Raw genomic sequence first — 18,571 nt, 5'->3', positions numbered from 1 at the left:
GCATGAACAAATTCAGTATAAAGTACAGTGACGCAAACACATCAGAAGGTTCTCTATGGAGACTCAACACTTGAGCTTTTAATTCTGTTTGACATAAAACGAGACTATGTTTCTGAATTTTTTGAGATGAGGATTATTTATATTGTTTGGATTTTTCAGACTGCTATTCTCACCTGCACGGCAAGATACACCTAAAGAAGGTTAGAGATTAGATTGACCGAAACATTATGAAAATGACACTTAAGATGAGAACAATAATCTGAAGAATCCAAACAAAAAAAACAAACCTTAATTCATTTGACACACTATCCGGCGTCCTTTGTTTATGGAAATCACGTCAGACAAAGCATGAAGCCATTTGATGTAAGTAGCTAAAAAACTATTTCAAGGTAAAAAAACAGCCAGGATCCGGTAAAAATGTTAATATAGTGTCATCCTTTGCTATCGTCTGCAGTAAGGATTGAACCTTCAACTTTCAGAAATCTGACACTAAGAATTAATTTAAGGAATGAGAAGTTAGTGGATGGACTTAGTTGTCAAAGGCTTTTTCATACGATTTACTGCTTCAGATATTTAAAAAGCTTACAGCAGCTTTTCCTCAACAACCATTCGGATAATAACAACTTTGGAAACATATATAAATACATTTTTTTTAATAGAAATCGCTCCAGACAATCCATAAAGCCACTCAATGTATTGAACTAAAAGAAAATACCAATTCATAGTCCAAAACTAGCTAACGGTAAGTTTTATGTGGATAGATTCTGATCCAGTAAACAAAAATTCTTTCCCGTTTGTCAGAAACATAGCTCATGGAATGTGAGGATTAAAGGACAAAATAAGGGAAATGAATGTTACGTTGAAATAAAATTCATTTAAAAATTTGCCATGATTTGTAAATTCTGCCTTTAGCCTTTCTGTCAGAATTCTTATTAAATATCTCTTCTGTTTAGCTCCATAAAATCTTCAGCACAAAGACTTTTCTTATTTAGCTGAGTATTCTTATTTCATGGTGACTTCATTCTAAACTCCACATTTGAACCAGGTTTGGATCACCATTTTGTAGTCTTCTTTTTTTTCCATACTGGTTAGACAACATGGATGAATCGATGAAAACAAACGACGTCAAATATTTATAATATTGATTTATTAATCATGCAAACCATCAACACCAGCCGGGTTGTGGGTTCCATCATAATTTCCAAGCATTTTACTCTGCCCATTCTTTTCTTCCATGGTGATCATCTTCATATATCTGCTTCATGTCATGAGTATTTAACTATCTCACAAGTATCTTCTATCCAATCCCATGTGATCTTGTTCAATCAATTCAAACCTATTAATATCTTAGTCACCCCCTTTTAATATCAAACCGCTCCAGTAGATATCTCACTGCTGATGTAATTCTCTATCTATATAAAAGCCAAGTACGTCCAAGGATGGAGTACTGCTGCTATATCTGGGCAGGAGCTGCTAAAAACAGCTTATCCTGCCTTGACAGAGTACAAAATAGACTTCATAGCCTAGTGGGGAATGCCTTTTTCTCTTCCCTGCAACCTCTCTCCCACAGAAGGGACGTTGCGAGCCTGTCGTTGTTTTATCGTTACTTCCATGGCAAGTGCTCGTCTGAGCTCTAATCTCTGGTCTCCCCTCCTAATCTTTCACAAAAAACACCCATCTAGCTAAAACCACTGTCAGTAATTTTCCCTACTCTTTATCTGTGCCTAAATCAAGATGTAGATTCCATGAACAAAGCTTCTTTCTTAGAAGTGCACGCCTGTGGAACTCTCTTCCATTTGCCTGTTCCCACCTGACTACAACTTGGATGTCTTCAAGTCCAACATAAACAAATTTCTGATGAACCGCCCCCTTAAGTAAGACACTTTATCAGATCTCCATTACTAGCGATTACTACGATATTATCCCATTAATTACTGTACACACAATAACCCTTGTCCCCGAGTTGCCTCTGGGCCTTGATAAGTGGTGACTTCCTTGTAAAAAAAAAGAAACAAATAATTACGAAAGTCTTCAAAAGCTTCAAACAATAGGTAATAAAGGAGGTATTATATAAAAATGGTTAGACTATTGAAGATTCGTTCAGCGTCTGTTCTTAGATCAGAGTTGGCTTAGATGTACATGTTGACTTTAACTCTAGTACAAGAAAAGATTACTCTTAGAGTAATGGCTGGTTACACTTTGTGTTTTACTCAGCATGTTTGTACTGAATTGCGGATTCTGTTAATACCAGGTCTTTCACCATCGTGTGTGGAGAGGTAGGTCTACAGTAAGGGGACTTAACCTTCAGGGTACCTAAACCTAGCAGTGCCTCCTCACATACAGTTCAGAGAAATTATTTAGCTTATTGACATTGCATTTGAAGATGAGCATGCTGCAGCCCTCAGAGAAGCAATCTTGTGGAAATGTGTTCCATGGATGGGAAGTTCTTTAAAAAATGAACTCAAGGAAATTCCATTTGCTGTTAGGAACGTGTCTTATTATCTCAACTGCAAAGCATTTTACTTTCTTCTTTTTGTGTGTGCCTTCTTTCCAAGAACTTTGTATATGTGAAACGCATTGCCACATGGTTACTTCCCTGATAGATACAACATGATTATCTTCAAATCCAATGTCAACAAACACTTGTTATAAACTTTCCTTATAAGTCATCAAATTTTATTCATTCCATTCATTCTTTTCAATCCTCTCATGATATTCTTCATCATTCCACTGAAAATCAGTCTTTCATAACCTTTAGTGGCTTCATACTAATCCAGCCTTTGCCCGTGTATGGTAAAAGAAGAAATCCATTGTGAACATTATTTTGTAGGATGAACACAGACTTGAGGCGACATCCACCCGGGATGGGTTGAGCTGGCTCCTCTCATAGAACACACAGCATCCTGGATGAATGTAGACTGTGCACGATGTGTTATCGATTTACTTTTGTCATGCCTGAGTATATAATATTTTACTACTATTACTGTCATACGGCAGAAGCACGTTGACATACCGATTCTCATTAATTCACTGGTTAAGCAATGTTGAACCTGGTCAGTAGAACTGCATGAATATTATGTTGTAATTTTCCCTGACTAGTATATACACACGACTGGGGACAGCTTATGAACTCGATATTCCCGTGAAACTTCCTCTTTTAGAGAAAGTTAATTCAACCGTGAATGCTGCTGCCATAAATAGCATTCCCATCCTCTCATAACAAGAAAATGATAAAGAAATAATGTTTTTTTTTTATGTACCTTTATTCATCAATTGAAATGTAAAAATAAAATACTTTCTAAAATTAATTCATTATCAACAATTCTAGTGATGAGGATGGCAGTTATTAATCAGGTTTGATTACATAGAGACACGATAACATATCAAACTTTGATGTCCTGAAAATTAAGATCTACCCCCTCCCCATTAATATTCCAATTAAAGATTTGCTCTGAAGTAAATAAATTTAAATACACACACATTTTGGATCCTCATCCTATCACCGCATCACTATCTACAACTTGTTTAGAAAATCGATCACCTAACTTCACGATTATGTTATATTAATCTAATTTACTTTGTGGTCCATTTCTTCCTCTGCTTAGTCTTTGGTTTGTGCTGATCACATATATTTACATATATTTAGACGTAGACATAGGAACACCTGCATCTTTTGACACATGAACCAGTTAAAGTATATTGTTTTTGCTTTGAAGCCAAATCCACAGCATCTCTACAGCTTCTTTTGCGTTGCAATCAAATCACTTGTCTGTTTCCAGATCATGTTTGGTCTTCTTTTTTTTTCTATCAGAAATCCATAAGAACACTTCGTTAGCAAATTTCACAAGTTATGTCTGCGTTAGTTTATACATCGTTTGCAGATTATTGATGAAACCACCTGTTGGTTCGTGTAGTTTCTGATTTCTTGTTTGGTAGTTCGATCACTCCATTTGATCCCTCAAATTTTTATAAGGCACTTGAAATCAAGCGAATCTAACTTTTTCTTTAAGCCGATTTTAAGATGTAAAGTTTCACTTCCTTTCTTTGTTTTTTTCATCAGGGGTCAATTCTCTATGAAGCCAATCTAAGGATCTGTACAAGCCAGCCAACACATTCTTTGCAGATTATTGATAATTCCACCTGTTGGTTCTCGTAGCCTCTGAGTTCTTGGTTGGTAATTCGACTTCTCCATTTGATTCTTGAAATCAAATGCATCTAATTTTTTCTTTAGGCTGATTTGTAAAGAAATAGATAATGTTTTTTATGTACCTTTATTCATCAATTGAAATGTAAAAATAAAATACTTTCTAAAATTAATTCATCATCAACAATTCTAGTGATGAGGATGACAGTAATTAATCAGGTTTGATTACATAGACACACGATAACATATCAAACTTTGATGTCCTGAAAATTAAGATCTACCCCCTCCCCATTAATATTCCAATTAAAGATTTGCTCTGAAGTAAATAAATTTAAATACACACACATTTTGGATCCTCATCCCTATCACCGCATCACTATCTACAACTTGTTTAGAAAATCTATCACATAACTTCACGATTATGCTATATTAATCTAATTTACTTTGTGGTCCATTTCTTCCTCTGCTTAGTCTTTGGTTTGTGCTGATCACATATATTTACATATATTTAGACGTAGACAGGAACACCTACATCCTTCGACACATGAACCAGTTAAAGTATATCGTTTTTTTTTAGCATCTCTACAGCTTCTTTTGTATTGCAATCAAATCACTTGTCCGTTTCCAGATCATTTTTGTTCTTGCTCTTCTTTTTTCCATCAAGGGTCCATTGGAACACTTCATTAGCAATTTTATCTGGGGACAGTCCTAAGTTATGTCTAGGGCTATGACAACAGCATATTCTTTTCATTGTTTTGACTCGATTATGTATCCGACATGTTCAAACACTTAATCAACCGAGAACCACATCACTCTATATAAAAGCATATAAGATATCAACGGATACACACTCGAGAGACAAAACAATGAAAAGAATATGTTGTTGTCATAGCCCTAGTTATGCCCGAGTTCATTCCACACGTCGTTTGCAGATTATTGATACCATCTGTTGGCTCGTGCAGTTTCTGATTTCTTGTTTGGTAGTTCGATCGCTTTATTCGAGATCTAAAAATTTTTAAGATACTTGAAATCAAACGCTTCTAATTTCTTCTCTTGGCTAATTTTTAGATGCCATGTTTCACATCCATACATAGCCGTGTGGACAAGACGTTGCAGTTATGAAACCTTAATTTATATCCAAGGGTGAAATTTTCTGTCTTTGTTTTTTCAGATCTTGCAAAGCTGATTGAATGCTGCTAAAGCCTTTCCTATCCTGCACTGCAAATCATAGTCTATACTACCTTTCTTGTTTATGGAACATCCTACGTAGGTAAAGTTGTCAACTATAGTTGTTTCTTGTTGGTCAATAAAAACACAATCCACATCTTACATCTGGTATATTCTGTTATTTGAAATTAGACAGACCAACATTCGCAGGATGTCGACCGCGTCCTCCATATTAGTTGTCAGAGAGCTCTTGTTTCTTCTTCTCTGCTCCATGGCTTTTATACTTGTTTGGTGTCAATTTTTGTATGATTCTATCGGCGTATGTAGCAACATCAGACTCAGGCTTATTTTACATTTGATTCTTATTCATCCCATTGATAGAACCGGGCATTATCACATCGTGTGTGTTAGACGTTTACATTAAGGAATGTTGGTCAATAACTTGAAAATCTCATTTTAGCCTGGAATCTCTTCAATGGTCATTACGATATTCCTCACGACCTATTATTGACTTCTACATTTGAAAGAAGTCTATGTGGACACCACAAGAAATTTTTTCAGTGGCAATTTTTAATGTGTAAATTTTTAACACTGTTCATACATGGAAACTGAAATATGTCTGCTTTATTTTTTTTGCCAAATTAATTGGATTGAAAAAACAAAAACAAAAAAAAATATGTGTTTCTGAATCTATATTTATGACAACCAATTTTTGAATCGCTTTCTATATAAATATTGAAGACGGTTACTCAGACTGTATTCTTGATAAAGTCTGTTCTAGGTGAAATATAGATTCAAGTCATGGTTCTGAAAAATTTTCCCTAATTTGCTTTATTATTCTTTTCCATGATTTTACATATACATTCTGTCAAATTATTATCCGCTAGATATACCTGGCTATATGGAGTGTTATAGAGGTGTAGTACATTTGCAAACCAAACAGTCGCATCTGTCACTTGCAGGTGGTCTCGTCCACTGGTCATCACATGATGCTCAAGTCTAACCAGTGCCTCCTAATAACTGTTTAGGCACAGCCAAACTGTAGTCTTGGCTGATCAATAAAATCAAATGGAGCAAGTCTGTTCGCAGATCTTTTCCAACAAGAAGACACCATTCCCTTCCTTTGATTCTTGAAGATTGGCAGACAACGATCGGTCATCTATTGATCTCCTGCAATGACAGCAGGCTGAAGTAGCAGACAGCACCAACTCTGGAATCTGGAATACTGACTTCAGTTGCAGCAACACTTGGTGGACGATTCTACACAAGAGACCAGGGTAACTGGCCACAAGATGGAGATAGTGGACAGAAAGCAATGGGAATTTATCAGCCCTAATCTTTTTACCTAGACATTAATTTATTATAAACTGTTTAAAAATAGTTATACAAATTAGTCATACAAATCGTTGTGCCTTTTCATTCTTTAATATATATATATATATATATATATATATATATATATATATATATATATATATATATATTAGTATTTCAAAATATTGATTCGTATTATTGATTTAATTAACAGTTTGTTAATTAGGGTGATAATATAAGCGTGATGAATGAAACAAACTTTTCACATATTCGCTAAGATATAATATATCTCCCTTGAATATCGCATAATCATGTTGACACACCGGTTCTTGTTAGTTCACCAAAGTTAAGCGATATTGAGCCTGACCAGTACTAGATGGGTGACCATTAAGGAATAACAGGCGTTGTGTGTAAGTCTGGAAAGCAATAATAACTTAAAAACCTAATCCTAGACCTGCCTAGACAGCCACATGCCAACTCAAAATACGATCAACAATGATCGTTTCAGAGTTACTGTCACTACGACCCAACTAGGCGAGGCCAGGCTGATAACTGAAACTGAAATATACTTCACCACATACCCACATCTGCAAAAAAGCAAAAGTTATATTTTTATTATATTAATAGATGTACGAAATTAAAGATGAAATCAATGTTAATGTATTTGTAAACTCGTGAACATAAATATAGTTCATTAACAGTTTAAGAATTTTTGATAAAGTGCAGAAACGTATTTATAATTTGGTTGGTTCCACCCACTACAATCTTTCTTTCTTGCACACGTGATATTGCTAGTGGCAGTCGTTTTTATAAATAATATTATGGACTGTACTCTTCAGAAATATCTAATATCTTTCTTGCTTCATTTGTTCCAGCTCGTTGGACTCGTTGGTCTAGTGATCTCCATCAATTCGCTGTTTTGATACCTCATTGTAATACAGCTTTCTATTCCAATAGGTTCTTTCACAGAACTGCAAGAATGTGGAACTCTTTACCCGCTCACTGTTTTCTTCCTATTCAAGACTAAGATCTATAAGCATCTCTTGTTTTTGATGATCATTTTTCGTTCTTGTTAGCTTCGTACATCAAGTGGCTTCATGTCTTGTCTAGAGCAATTTCCATAAGAATTTTAAAAAAAAGTTGAATATCTATTTTAGCATATGACAGTGGAATAAGAAGACAGAAGTATAACGTTAATATTACTTACTTTTGGTAAACGCATAGTTTATTTTTATTGGTTAAGAATCCCAAGTTGTTTGCATTAAGGCCGGATTCATTAACCAAAGGGACGTAGCCTTGAAGTAACATGGCGAAAAACTCCTTTGATTCGCAAGATGCATTTTTCACTGTTACAATGTTGGATGTTGCTGTACACAAATGTTCGTTGTAGCTGGAAAAAGACAAAAGAATAAAAGAGTGTTATAGTTTACAAAGTTTTTCTTAAACAACTCAAACATTTACGTCGAGATATTTTTTACATAAAGAATAATCGGTCTTTGTTCAGAGACCACCCTATATTAAAAAATAAAAACAAAATGTAAGAAAAATCTGTATGATGTATATACCAATTATGAAACGAAAATATATTCCAAAAATATCGTAGTTTTATTTTTATATCAAGAAACGAAGGGAGATAACCAAGCAATGCTTCATACTACAGTTATGCAAATGAGTTCCTATCACTTGCTTAAAAGTGATTTTCTTTATAAAAAATAAAACTACCATCAATTTACATAATTTAAAAAATATTTTTTCGTTTCGTACATCATATAGATTTTTTCTGTATTTTTTGTTTTTAAATATGGAGGAAATTCTGGACAAGAACCATTTTGTTTTGCATATTCTAAGAACACCATGAGAAAGTAAACCTGTTCTTTTTTTTTTTTGTTCTTTTTTTTTGTTCTTTTTTTTAGTATTTGTAATCTGAAATTATAAAAGATTGTAAAACATTTGCCGCTTGACGTCGCGATTAATGCACGGGTTAATATGAAAATGTACTCTAATTAGATTTATTTTATATTTTTATGGCGTTATTGGTCAAAGGCTGAGAACTTAGCAGAGTGTAAGAAATGAATAGTACCGTTCCTCGCTGAAATTGTTAACAAACCAAAAACAAAAAACCAATTGAATTCAATATAAAAATCGATAAGGAAACTAAAATATATTTTTAAACACGAACTGATAATTGGCCTAAATTGTTGCTGACAGATTTGTATATGTATCTTTTACTTTGAAAGCTATACACGTCAACGGTATAGGGAAAAACTGCACTCTATTTTACACATAAGAAGATTAGTCGAATATTTATTAAAATCAAAAGTAAAACTAAAACAAATCTTTTTTTTTATATTAAACGAAATGTATTAAACTAAAAATTTAAATTAAAAAATTTTTTTTTTAACAAGACCAATATTTATCATGTTATATTGAATTAGTATTATTCGTCTTGGTTGTATTGTTGGACGTGATTTACAAGAAACAGTTCAACTTTTCTGTATGGATAAAAATCCCAGAAAATAATTCGTGTGTGTACATTTCTCGCACATACGTAACTTTCGTTAAGGCACATTGAATCATTTTATTAACTAGTAGCAAGGAGCCCGACATTGCCCACCATTGAATGAGGATCAGTGAATATTTCACACCATACTTTTGTTGTCATCGAAATTGATGAAATTGTCCAATTTTCAATCAAATCGATTGATTACCTGCTCTAGTTGGGAACCCTGTTCTGTGCACTTAGAGGAAACTTCACATGCCTTCTCGCATTGACGTAGCCCACAGTACATTTGTAGTCTACATTGCACTGTAAAGAACCTACTGTTGTTTTAAAAAAATGGCTTGAATTAAAATTTGAAATTCAAAAGTTAAGTATCACGATTCAGTTGTACACTAAATAGAAACATTCATTTCGGGCTTACCCCTGTCTAAAAAAAAAAAAAAAAAAAAAAAAACTACTGTTGAGTTTTATAAAAAAATAGTTTTATATAATGGCTTGAATTAAAGTTTAAAATGCAAAAGTCAAGTATCATGTTTCAATTGTGTTCTAAACAGATACATTCATTTCGAACGCGCCCTTGTCTTATTAAAGAACCTACTGTTAATTATGTCAGGCCCTTCTGCTTGTGCGGTAACAAAAATTCTCAAATCCATTTGTAATACTAGGCTTTATAAGCTGTTAACTTTGTGTAAAATTGAACTGTTCTTTCTTTAATCAGATTTTTTGATTATCGATTAACGGTTTTGCATATTATCTGAGACATTCTGATACAAAACCTATCTAAGAATACTTTCAGACAGAAAGTATATTTGTGTAAAAATCGGCTCAGTCGTTTGGAAGTCCCTAGGGAATGAAGACAGATACGCACATACACACATACAAAGTGTTTTTATATATAAGTAGAGATTAATAGAAATGTATAAAAATAACAAATAAGAAAAAAACTAAAATTTATTGCTTACAACTAAAAATCGCATTTTAAATCCATCAAATAAAGACATTTTGATGTATTGACGTGTCGCACTAAAATTAGTGAAATAAAAACAAATTAGAACTATGATCAAGTAGAAGATTAATTACAATTATAATATTTTCGTTTCCTCGTAAAGTATGTACGAGAGGCGTTCAAAAGTAATGCCTCCTATTTTTTTTATTCCACTCGAATGGATCAGAGGGGATGCAAATTGCATTGTTATGATGACTGAACTTATGCATTCATGACCTGAAAAATTCATCTCTGTTGCAGATATTGACAGTGTTATACTCTAAGAAAGCAACACTTGTCATAGATATGCGTCAGGAGTAGAGATGCGTTATTGAATTCCTCCATACAGAAAAAAATTGAACTGATAAACATTCATCGGTGCCTGCTGAACGTTTACTAATCCGATTCAGTTGATGTCAACACAGTCAGAAGATGGGTCCGTCGATTTAAGACTGAGGCATTAAAAGAGGTTGGCAAAAAGTGTATTAAGAATGATGGTGACTATGTAGAAAAATAAATGGAACACAAAAGGTCGATTGTTTTAATGATACTACACTTGTTTTCGTAGCTTTTCAACGTTTTAGTTTTGGAGTTGAAAAGTGGCTTTCGTGCCTTGATAAGTGGTAACTCCATTGTAAAAAATAAATAAATAGGATACCTTACTTTGGATACGACCCTCATGCATCATACAGATTTTTCTCTATTTTGTTTTCATTAATAGAAGAAGAATTCTGGACAAGAACCGATTAATCTAACGAATTAATTTCACCATGAATCAACGTTTGGTGGCAATAAGTTTTAGTGTTATTTTTAAGAAAGTATATATATATATATTTTTTTAACTCACGTTCATCCTTAACAAAGTATATCCCCATTTGGATGTAAGGGGCTACTATTTGGGACTATGCCTAGGAAAGATTAACAAGATGGTGGTTTACGATACATTTAAACTTCTGCATATCAGTACAGTCAGGGAAGCAGGTAGCAGGAAGAGAATTCCAAAATCTAGCTATTCGAATGAAAAAATTATTAGAGTAGAAAGCTTTCTGGCATTTAAGGACCTCAGTGAAGGGGTGAGATTTTGTTGCTAAGCGAGTTTGTCAGGGATATATGGGTCGATGGGGCACAAGTGTAACGAGTTCAGAGCACATTCTATTAAAATATCTGTAAAACAGGCACGGATATGCAACACTACAGTGATAGGACAGGGGCTGGAGCATTTTTTTTTTTTACATAGGCATCACCACTTATCAAGGCCAAGAGGCCACTCGAGGATAAGGGTTAAAGAGTGTACAGTAAAAATTGGACAATATAGTAACCGTTAGTAATGGAGATTCGGTAAATTTGTTAACTTATATGGAACAGCTCACCAAAAACTTGTTTACATTAGACTTGAAGACAACCATATTGTACTCAGCTGAAAAACAGGAAAACGGAAGACAATTCCATAGGCGTGCAGTTCTAAGAAAGAAGCTTTGCTCATGGAATCTACGTTTAGGTTTGGGCACAGATAAAGAGTGGGGGAAATTATTGATAGTGTTTTCTGCTAGACGGGTGTTTCTTGTGAAAATTTGGCGAGGGGGGACCATAGAATGGAGTTCAGCCGAGCACCTGCCATGAAAATAACGATAAAGCAGAGATAAACTCGCAACATCTCTTCTGTGAGAAAGAGGTTGCAGGGAAGAGAAAAGGACATCCCCCACAAGGCTACAAAGTCTATTTTGAACTCTAGCAAGGCAGCTCCTGCCCAGATGTGGCAACAGTACTCCGTCCTTGGACGTACTTGGCTCTTATATAGATAGAGAATTGCATCAGCAATGACATATCTACTAGATCGATAGAAGGATCCCACCATTTTTCCAGCGGTCTTGGCAACGGATTTAATGTATGTGTTTCATTTAAGATCAGGAGTAAAGGTCAAGACCAGAAGCTTGTCAAAACATGAGGCCTCCTCAAGACAAGAGCCATTCATTTCAATTGATGCCAGATGGGGATCAGAGCATTGATGATGTAAAGATAAAAGCTTGGTTTTAGATGCATTAAAAGTAACAAGCCACCTCTTTCCCCATTGTACCACTTGCTCAAGATCAGAGGAGAGAGAATCAGAGAGAACTTGGTCATTTACGGTCTTAGATGTGCTACCATAGTTAGTAGTGTCATCAGCATAGATGTCTATGAATGATGTAAGGATGTGATTTGGAAGATCATTAATATAGATCAGGAAGAGAGTAGGGCCCAGGATGGACCTCTGAGGGACTCCAGCATTAATACTAAGAGCTTCTGATTTCTGCTCATCAACCACTACTCTTATGAACCTAAATGAGAGAAATGATTTAATAATTGAGAAGACATTTCCAGCTATACCATAGCTGGAGATCTTGTGAAGTAAACCTTTATGCCATACTCTATCAAAGGCCTTTGATATGTCAAGAGCAATTGTCCTAGAAAGGTAGCCTCCATTGAGAGATTCGCTAATCCTATGAGATATAACTGTAAGCACATCTGCTGTAGATCTAGCAGAACGGAAACCATATTGTGTGTCACTAAGAAAGTTATATTTGCTGAGATGGTTGATTACTTCTCTATTTAACACACATTCCAACAACTTACTCATGATGCACAGGAGACTTATTGGCCTGTATTGTGAGGGAGATGAGCGATCACCTGAATTCTTAAGTATGGGGCATACTGATGAGATTTTCCAGGGTGACGGGAAGCAATTCTCCTTAAGACAATGTTTAAACAGTTTTGTAAGGATAGCCGCAAGTTCTGGTTGAAGTCTTTTGAGTACTATAATTGGAATACCATCAGGGCCGGTTCTAGTAGGAATCGAGGTTTTTGATTAGCTTGGCAACATCACGTACAGATATTTGTATATCACAAAGCATGTTTTCTGATACAGGAGGAAATATTGGGGGTTGGCAGCCTTGGTCGGAAAGGTTAGAATTAACTGCAAAGTTCTTGGCAAAGAGTTTGGTTTGTCTGATGCTGACGAGATTACCTCAGGTCCATTTATGAGAGTTGGTATAGAGCACATGCTTCTGTTCAGGATTCTGTTTGCTATTTGCCAAAACTGGTGGAAACCAAGCCGCTGCTCAGCTACTTTGGACTTGACGGACTGAGCATACAACTCAGTTGCATTCTTTATTACTTTTTTACAGTTGTTGCTGGCAGTTCTGAAAACGGCTTTAGTCTCAGTACATCTATTACGTTGGAAGCAATGGAAAAGGTGATTTCTATGCGCAATGGCAGCAGCACATTCCAGAGAGAACCACGGCTGGCTGTTAGATTTTTGCTGGAATTTTTTCGAGAGTATGAAATGGTCTATACCTACAATTAACCATTCTGTCAGGTCTGATACTATAGAGGACACATTTTTTTTTAAACATGGAACGGAGAGATAGATCTGATATAGATGTGCGAAAGCTATCCCAGTCAGTCATAGAGTATCGATATACTGTACGATGGGGACTTATTACATTTCATTTTTATCTTAACTGATACAACTGAGTTGTCGGAAGATCCAAGTGGAGACAGAATAGAAGCTGAATACAGTTCAGGGCAAGTTGTGAGAAAGAGGTCTAGGAGACTTGCATACTGGCTTAGTTGAAAAAGTGGGACCTAATAAATTGAAAACTTTTTTGAATCGTATCCAAGAGGGGGAGGCAAGTGATAGATACATCAGCCCAGATGTGGCAACAATACCATGTATTGGCGAATGGTGGCCTTGTAGAGGTAAAGGATACTCCCAGGTGGGAGTAATCTTCTAGCTCGATAGAGGGAATCCACCTTTTTGCAGCAGCCTTCGCAATGTCCTCAATGTATTTGTTCCAGTTCATATTGCCTGTGAATTTTAGGCCAAGCAGTTTAAAGAAGGAATTCTCAGGTAGAGTGTTATTTGCCATAGATATCGGTGGTTGGAGAGGCATCTTGTAATTTCTAAAGGAAAACAGCTTACTCTTACTAGCATTAAATGTTACCATTTATGGCTCCATTTCACTACGGTCCAGAGGTCCTTTTCTAACGATTCTGTCATTGTCTTAGATTTATGTACATCCGGTCTTCCCTCGTGCATGTTATAGTGAACATGAGTAGGAACAGATACATCGAGAGCATTGCCAAGGCTGCTGTGAAGAAGGTGGGCTCTCTCTACCGTGCTAGAAAGTTATTTACGCCTGAAAGTATCCTGTACCTCTACAAGGCCACCATTGGAAGTGATACTTTAAAACAAACAAATGCTCATATGGTTGTAACGCGTCATCGTACACATTTTGTAAGACTACAAGGAAATCGCAGTGGAATTCCAGCAGAGTTTTCAGATCCAGTATATATGGTGCATTAGAATGCTTTCTATTTTAGAAAGAACCCCCAGTTTTCATGGGTTCGATAGAAATATTACGAATTGTTTCGTAGAGACAAAAATATGCTAATCAACGACATATAGAGTAGCATTTTTTGAAAAACAGGATTTGCAATTAATCCTTAGTTTAGCTTTCGTGGGGAAAATATTAGGAAACGATGTAATGCAGTCGTTATTTTTATATGAAGTGCAACTTCGACCCTGAAGTAAGAAATTGACGGAAAGATAAAGAAAATATGAGTTAGCACATTATTTTAGAAAGTAATCCCTTAGTAGCGACAAACCTTATTTTATACAGAATTATTTATAAGCCTTTGAACATTTTAAAATATGTTTACTGTCTTATATTCTTAAAAAAAAAAAGATTAGAATATAATATAACTGTTGCAGTAGCGGTGTGAGCATAAAGCAAAAAAAGCCTTTAAAGGGAATTCTTTTCAAGTCGTCATGAATTCATTTTGTGAACGGTTTAGGAGGTGCTGACATATTTAGTGACAGCTTTGGTTTCTGGGGAGCGGCAGTTTTGTCCATGGCAACTTTCTTAGCAACTACAAGTTTAGGAACCATTTTAAATGGCTATCTCTAGAATTCCCAATATTTTATGTAAAGATTGCCAAGTTTAAGAATATGCACCTGTTTAGGGAGGTTCTATTCCAATAATTAACTTTGGATGCATCATAGTAAATGGCTTTAGTTGTTTTTTTTACATAACGAAGAAGTAAGGGTCCGTTTAAAATACATTTCCTCTAGGTTATTAAGGTACATGGTTATTTTTGCTTTTATGGGTAGCTCTATTACGATTTAAATAGAGTAATTTCTCTCGTATTTTGGCCAGTATTCATTTCCTTGGCCTCTTATTCTCCCAAAAGGTCTTTAAGAACTCCCTCCATTATTAAATGATTTGTGATATCCTCGGGGTAAATCCTTCAGGAGAAAACAATCAGTTCAAGTTCAAAACAATCTGCAGTTTTTTTTTTCTTTTTTTTCTTTTTTAATTTTATTAAAAAATCCATTATTGGATTTTTGAAAGTTGTTTTTCGCTATTTAGCAGTTCAAACCAAATTATCAATGCCATTTTTTTTGTTGTTTGTTTTATTTTAAATTTTCTGTAAAATAACTTTTCTGCATGCTCTTTTTTTTTTGTTGAACTGTTTTAGAAAATATGTTAGAAATTTTTTGGAGTTATTCTAACACTTTTTTTTGTTTATAGAAAAGAACAATCTTTTGTAGCAGAACAACCTTCCGTTTTTGGACGATGGCAATTAAAAACCAACAAGTTATTGCATTCAAAAACAAATTATATTCAATTATAATTACAAATACAATAAAAGGTAATACTTATGTCGGTTTGAAGTTTGGTAGTTCCCAAAACGGTTGTTCTGGAGAATGTTCTTTTTTGCTGAAGAAAATTAGGTAGCAGAAGTGAGGAGTGTTTTCATCCCTTTTAGTAAATTCCTTTGGACCTCTTTTTGTCCAAGGTTTTTTTTTGTGTTTATATATAGCCTCTCCTCAAGTAATAGTGGGTAATTGGCATGAAGTCATTTATGAAAATTGCCCTAAAAGTCTTGTTAAAATATTTCCAACACAACCAATTGTCATGAGAAATAACACCCTACCTGGGAGCAAATTCTTCAGACTCTTGGGATTAACATTCATAGGCAACATGAATTGGAACAAATACATTGAAGCCATTGCCAAGGCTGCTGCAAAGAAGGTTACGCTTTTCTACCGTGCTAAAATGTCATACACCCCAGAGAATATCCTATATTTCTATAAAGCCACAATTCGTCCATGCATGGAGTATTTTTGCCACATCTGTCTCACCAAAGCAATGCTGCATCTTTGTGCGCGTTTTACAAATAATTTAATGGAATGTGTTCCGATAAATTCCTAACACTTTTGCCCGCTCGACAAGTAGCAAAATAACACCCCTTCACTGTTGAGGTCTCTAGATGCCGGAAAGCTTCCTGCTCTAATAGTTTCTTTCCACTGACTGCTAGACTTTGGAATTCCCTCCTTGTTTCCTACTTCCCCGACTGTACTAACCTACAGAAGTTTAAATGTAATGTGAACAGACATTTTACTAATCAACTTTCTATAGCCCCCTGTTAGATACGATTCCAAATAGTTGCCCCTTCCGTTCGTTGAAAAAAAAAAAGAAGTTATTTATGAGGACGGCTCATCCATTAATATTCATTATTTTTTTTATAGGCAATCTTTCTTTTGATAATGCCTTACCTTATAAAGCGGTAACACATTTTTATTCTATACAGTGATAATCAAAGGTAAATTTTTCATCTTATTTTTTTTTATGGTAATGAAACCAACAAAACATCGATAAGTTTAATTCAATAAAATCTGTTATTCAGTTAATAACGCAATAACACCTGATACCCGCATATATATGTGCATATGGATTTGCTGACATTTAACAGCTGTTTTATCAAAACATAAGAAAAACATTGACCCGTTGAGTCACCCATTGAGCTCTAAATACATTGTTTGAATTAGGAAATAGTGAGTTTGCAAAGCCAGTTCTCTCTCTCTTTTTTTTTTTTTACTAAGGTATTACCACTTTTTTTTTTTTTTTTTACATTTTCCCCACAAACAATGGAAATTGCCACTTTGGTGTAGGGGGCTACTATCAAGGGCAACAACTACTGGGGTACTATGTAGGGAGTTGGGCAGCGAGATGTTGGTTCACGTTACACTTGAACTTCTGCACGTCAGTACTGTTGGGGAAGCAGGGACCTGGAATGGAATTCCAAAGTCTAGCGGTTCTCTACAGTGTGGGGGTGGGATTTAGCAGCCTGTCGGGTTTGTCGAGGGTGCTCACGTCGTGAGGGTACAAGTGATTGCAGTTCGTCAGAGCACTCACCACTAAAATACTTGTAGAACAGGCAGAGGGATGCAACATTTCGTCGATGGGACAGAGGCTGAAGCTTAGATGCCAGTTCAGGGCCTATCAGGTTTGCGACTCTCTTTTGAACCTTGTCAAGGAGCGAGAGACTAGTAGCAGATGCACCAGCCCAAATGTGACAGCAATACTCCATACATGGACGAATGGTGGTCTTATAGAGGTACAGGATACTTTCGAGTGTTAGTAGTTGTCTAGCACGGTAGAGAGAGCCCACCTTTCTTGCAGCGGCACTGGCAATGCCTTCAATGTAATTGTTCCAACTCATGTTTCCTGTGAACGTTAGGCCAAGGAGTTTGAAAAATGTACTCTCAGATAAAGAGCCGTTGGCCATTGCTATAGGTGGTAGAGAGGGTTTCTTGTAATTATTGAATGAGACTAGTTTAGTCTTGGCGGCATTGAACGTGACCAACCATTTTTTTCCCCATTCCACTACAGATTGGAGGTCTTCCTCTAGTGTTTCTGCCATTTCTTTAGAAATGTGTTTATTTGTCTTCCTGTCATGCCTGCCATAGAGTGTAGTGTCATCAGCATATATACCCATTTCAGGGGCAATTTTGTCGGGGAGGTAATTTATATCAGGAACAATAGAGGTCCAAGGATAGACCCCTGGGGCAGTCCCGCATTTATATCATATTGTTTAGATGTACGACCGTCGAGGACAACCTGGATTTTTCTCTTATCTAAGAAGGATTTAATTATGTTAAGTATTCTACCAGTGATACCGTATGATCTAATTTTCCTGAGGAGACGCTCATGCCATACCCTGTCAAAAGCCTTAGATATATCTAGCGCTGCCGCTCTGCCCTCCCCCACTTTGTCCAGTAAATGGTATATACGTTCAGAAATTACAGTTACTTATCAAAGTATCATCTTGATATGTACAAAATTGTCACTTTTAAAGAGTATACGCATAAACAGTTTATATATATATATATATATATATATATATATATATATATATATATATATATATATATACTAGCAAAAGTACCCATCGTTGACTGGGTTCAAAAACAGCCTACAGAAAATGGACTCTGATTTATGAAAGTATGATAGATTATGAAAAGGAAGGGTTGTAAAGAGATAGCTTCGAATTTGGGGGTATCAAAACCAAAGCAAAATATTCCAGCTAAGCCAAAATGTTGCTCAAACAGCTTGTGATATCAATGAAGCGTTTGGCC

The 18,571-nt window shown here is 35.5% G+C and overlaps 1 protein-coding gene across 1 annotated transcript in view; it reads right to left on the bottom strand.

Moving 5' to 3' along the window:
* Positions 1–18,571, bottom strand: part of LOC145291527 (uncharacterized) — a 1,250,821-nt gene that overhangs the window by 1,138,467 nt on the left and 93,783 nt on the right. The window contains exon 2 of the mRNA XM_080137518.1: positions 7,833–8,015. Within this exon, the coding sequence (XP_079993644.1) occupies positions 7,833–8,015 (183 nt within the window). The remainder of the gene's footprint in view (positions 1–7,832; positions 8,016–18,571) is intronic.

Source organism: Euprymna scolopes, chromosome 12 (genome assembly GCF_053919585.1).
Source record: "Euprymna scolopes isolate OS-2025 chromosome 12, ASM5391958v1, whole genome shotgun sequence".
Taxonomy (NCBI): domain Eukaryota; kingdom Metazoa; phylum Mollusca; class Cephalopoda; order Sepiida; family Sepiolidae; genus Euprymna; species Euprymna scolopes.
This window is presented reverse-complemented; position numbering and strand designations above follow the sequence as displayed.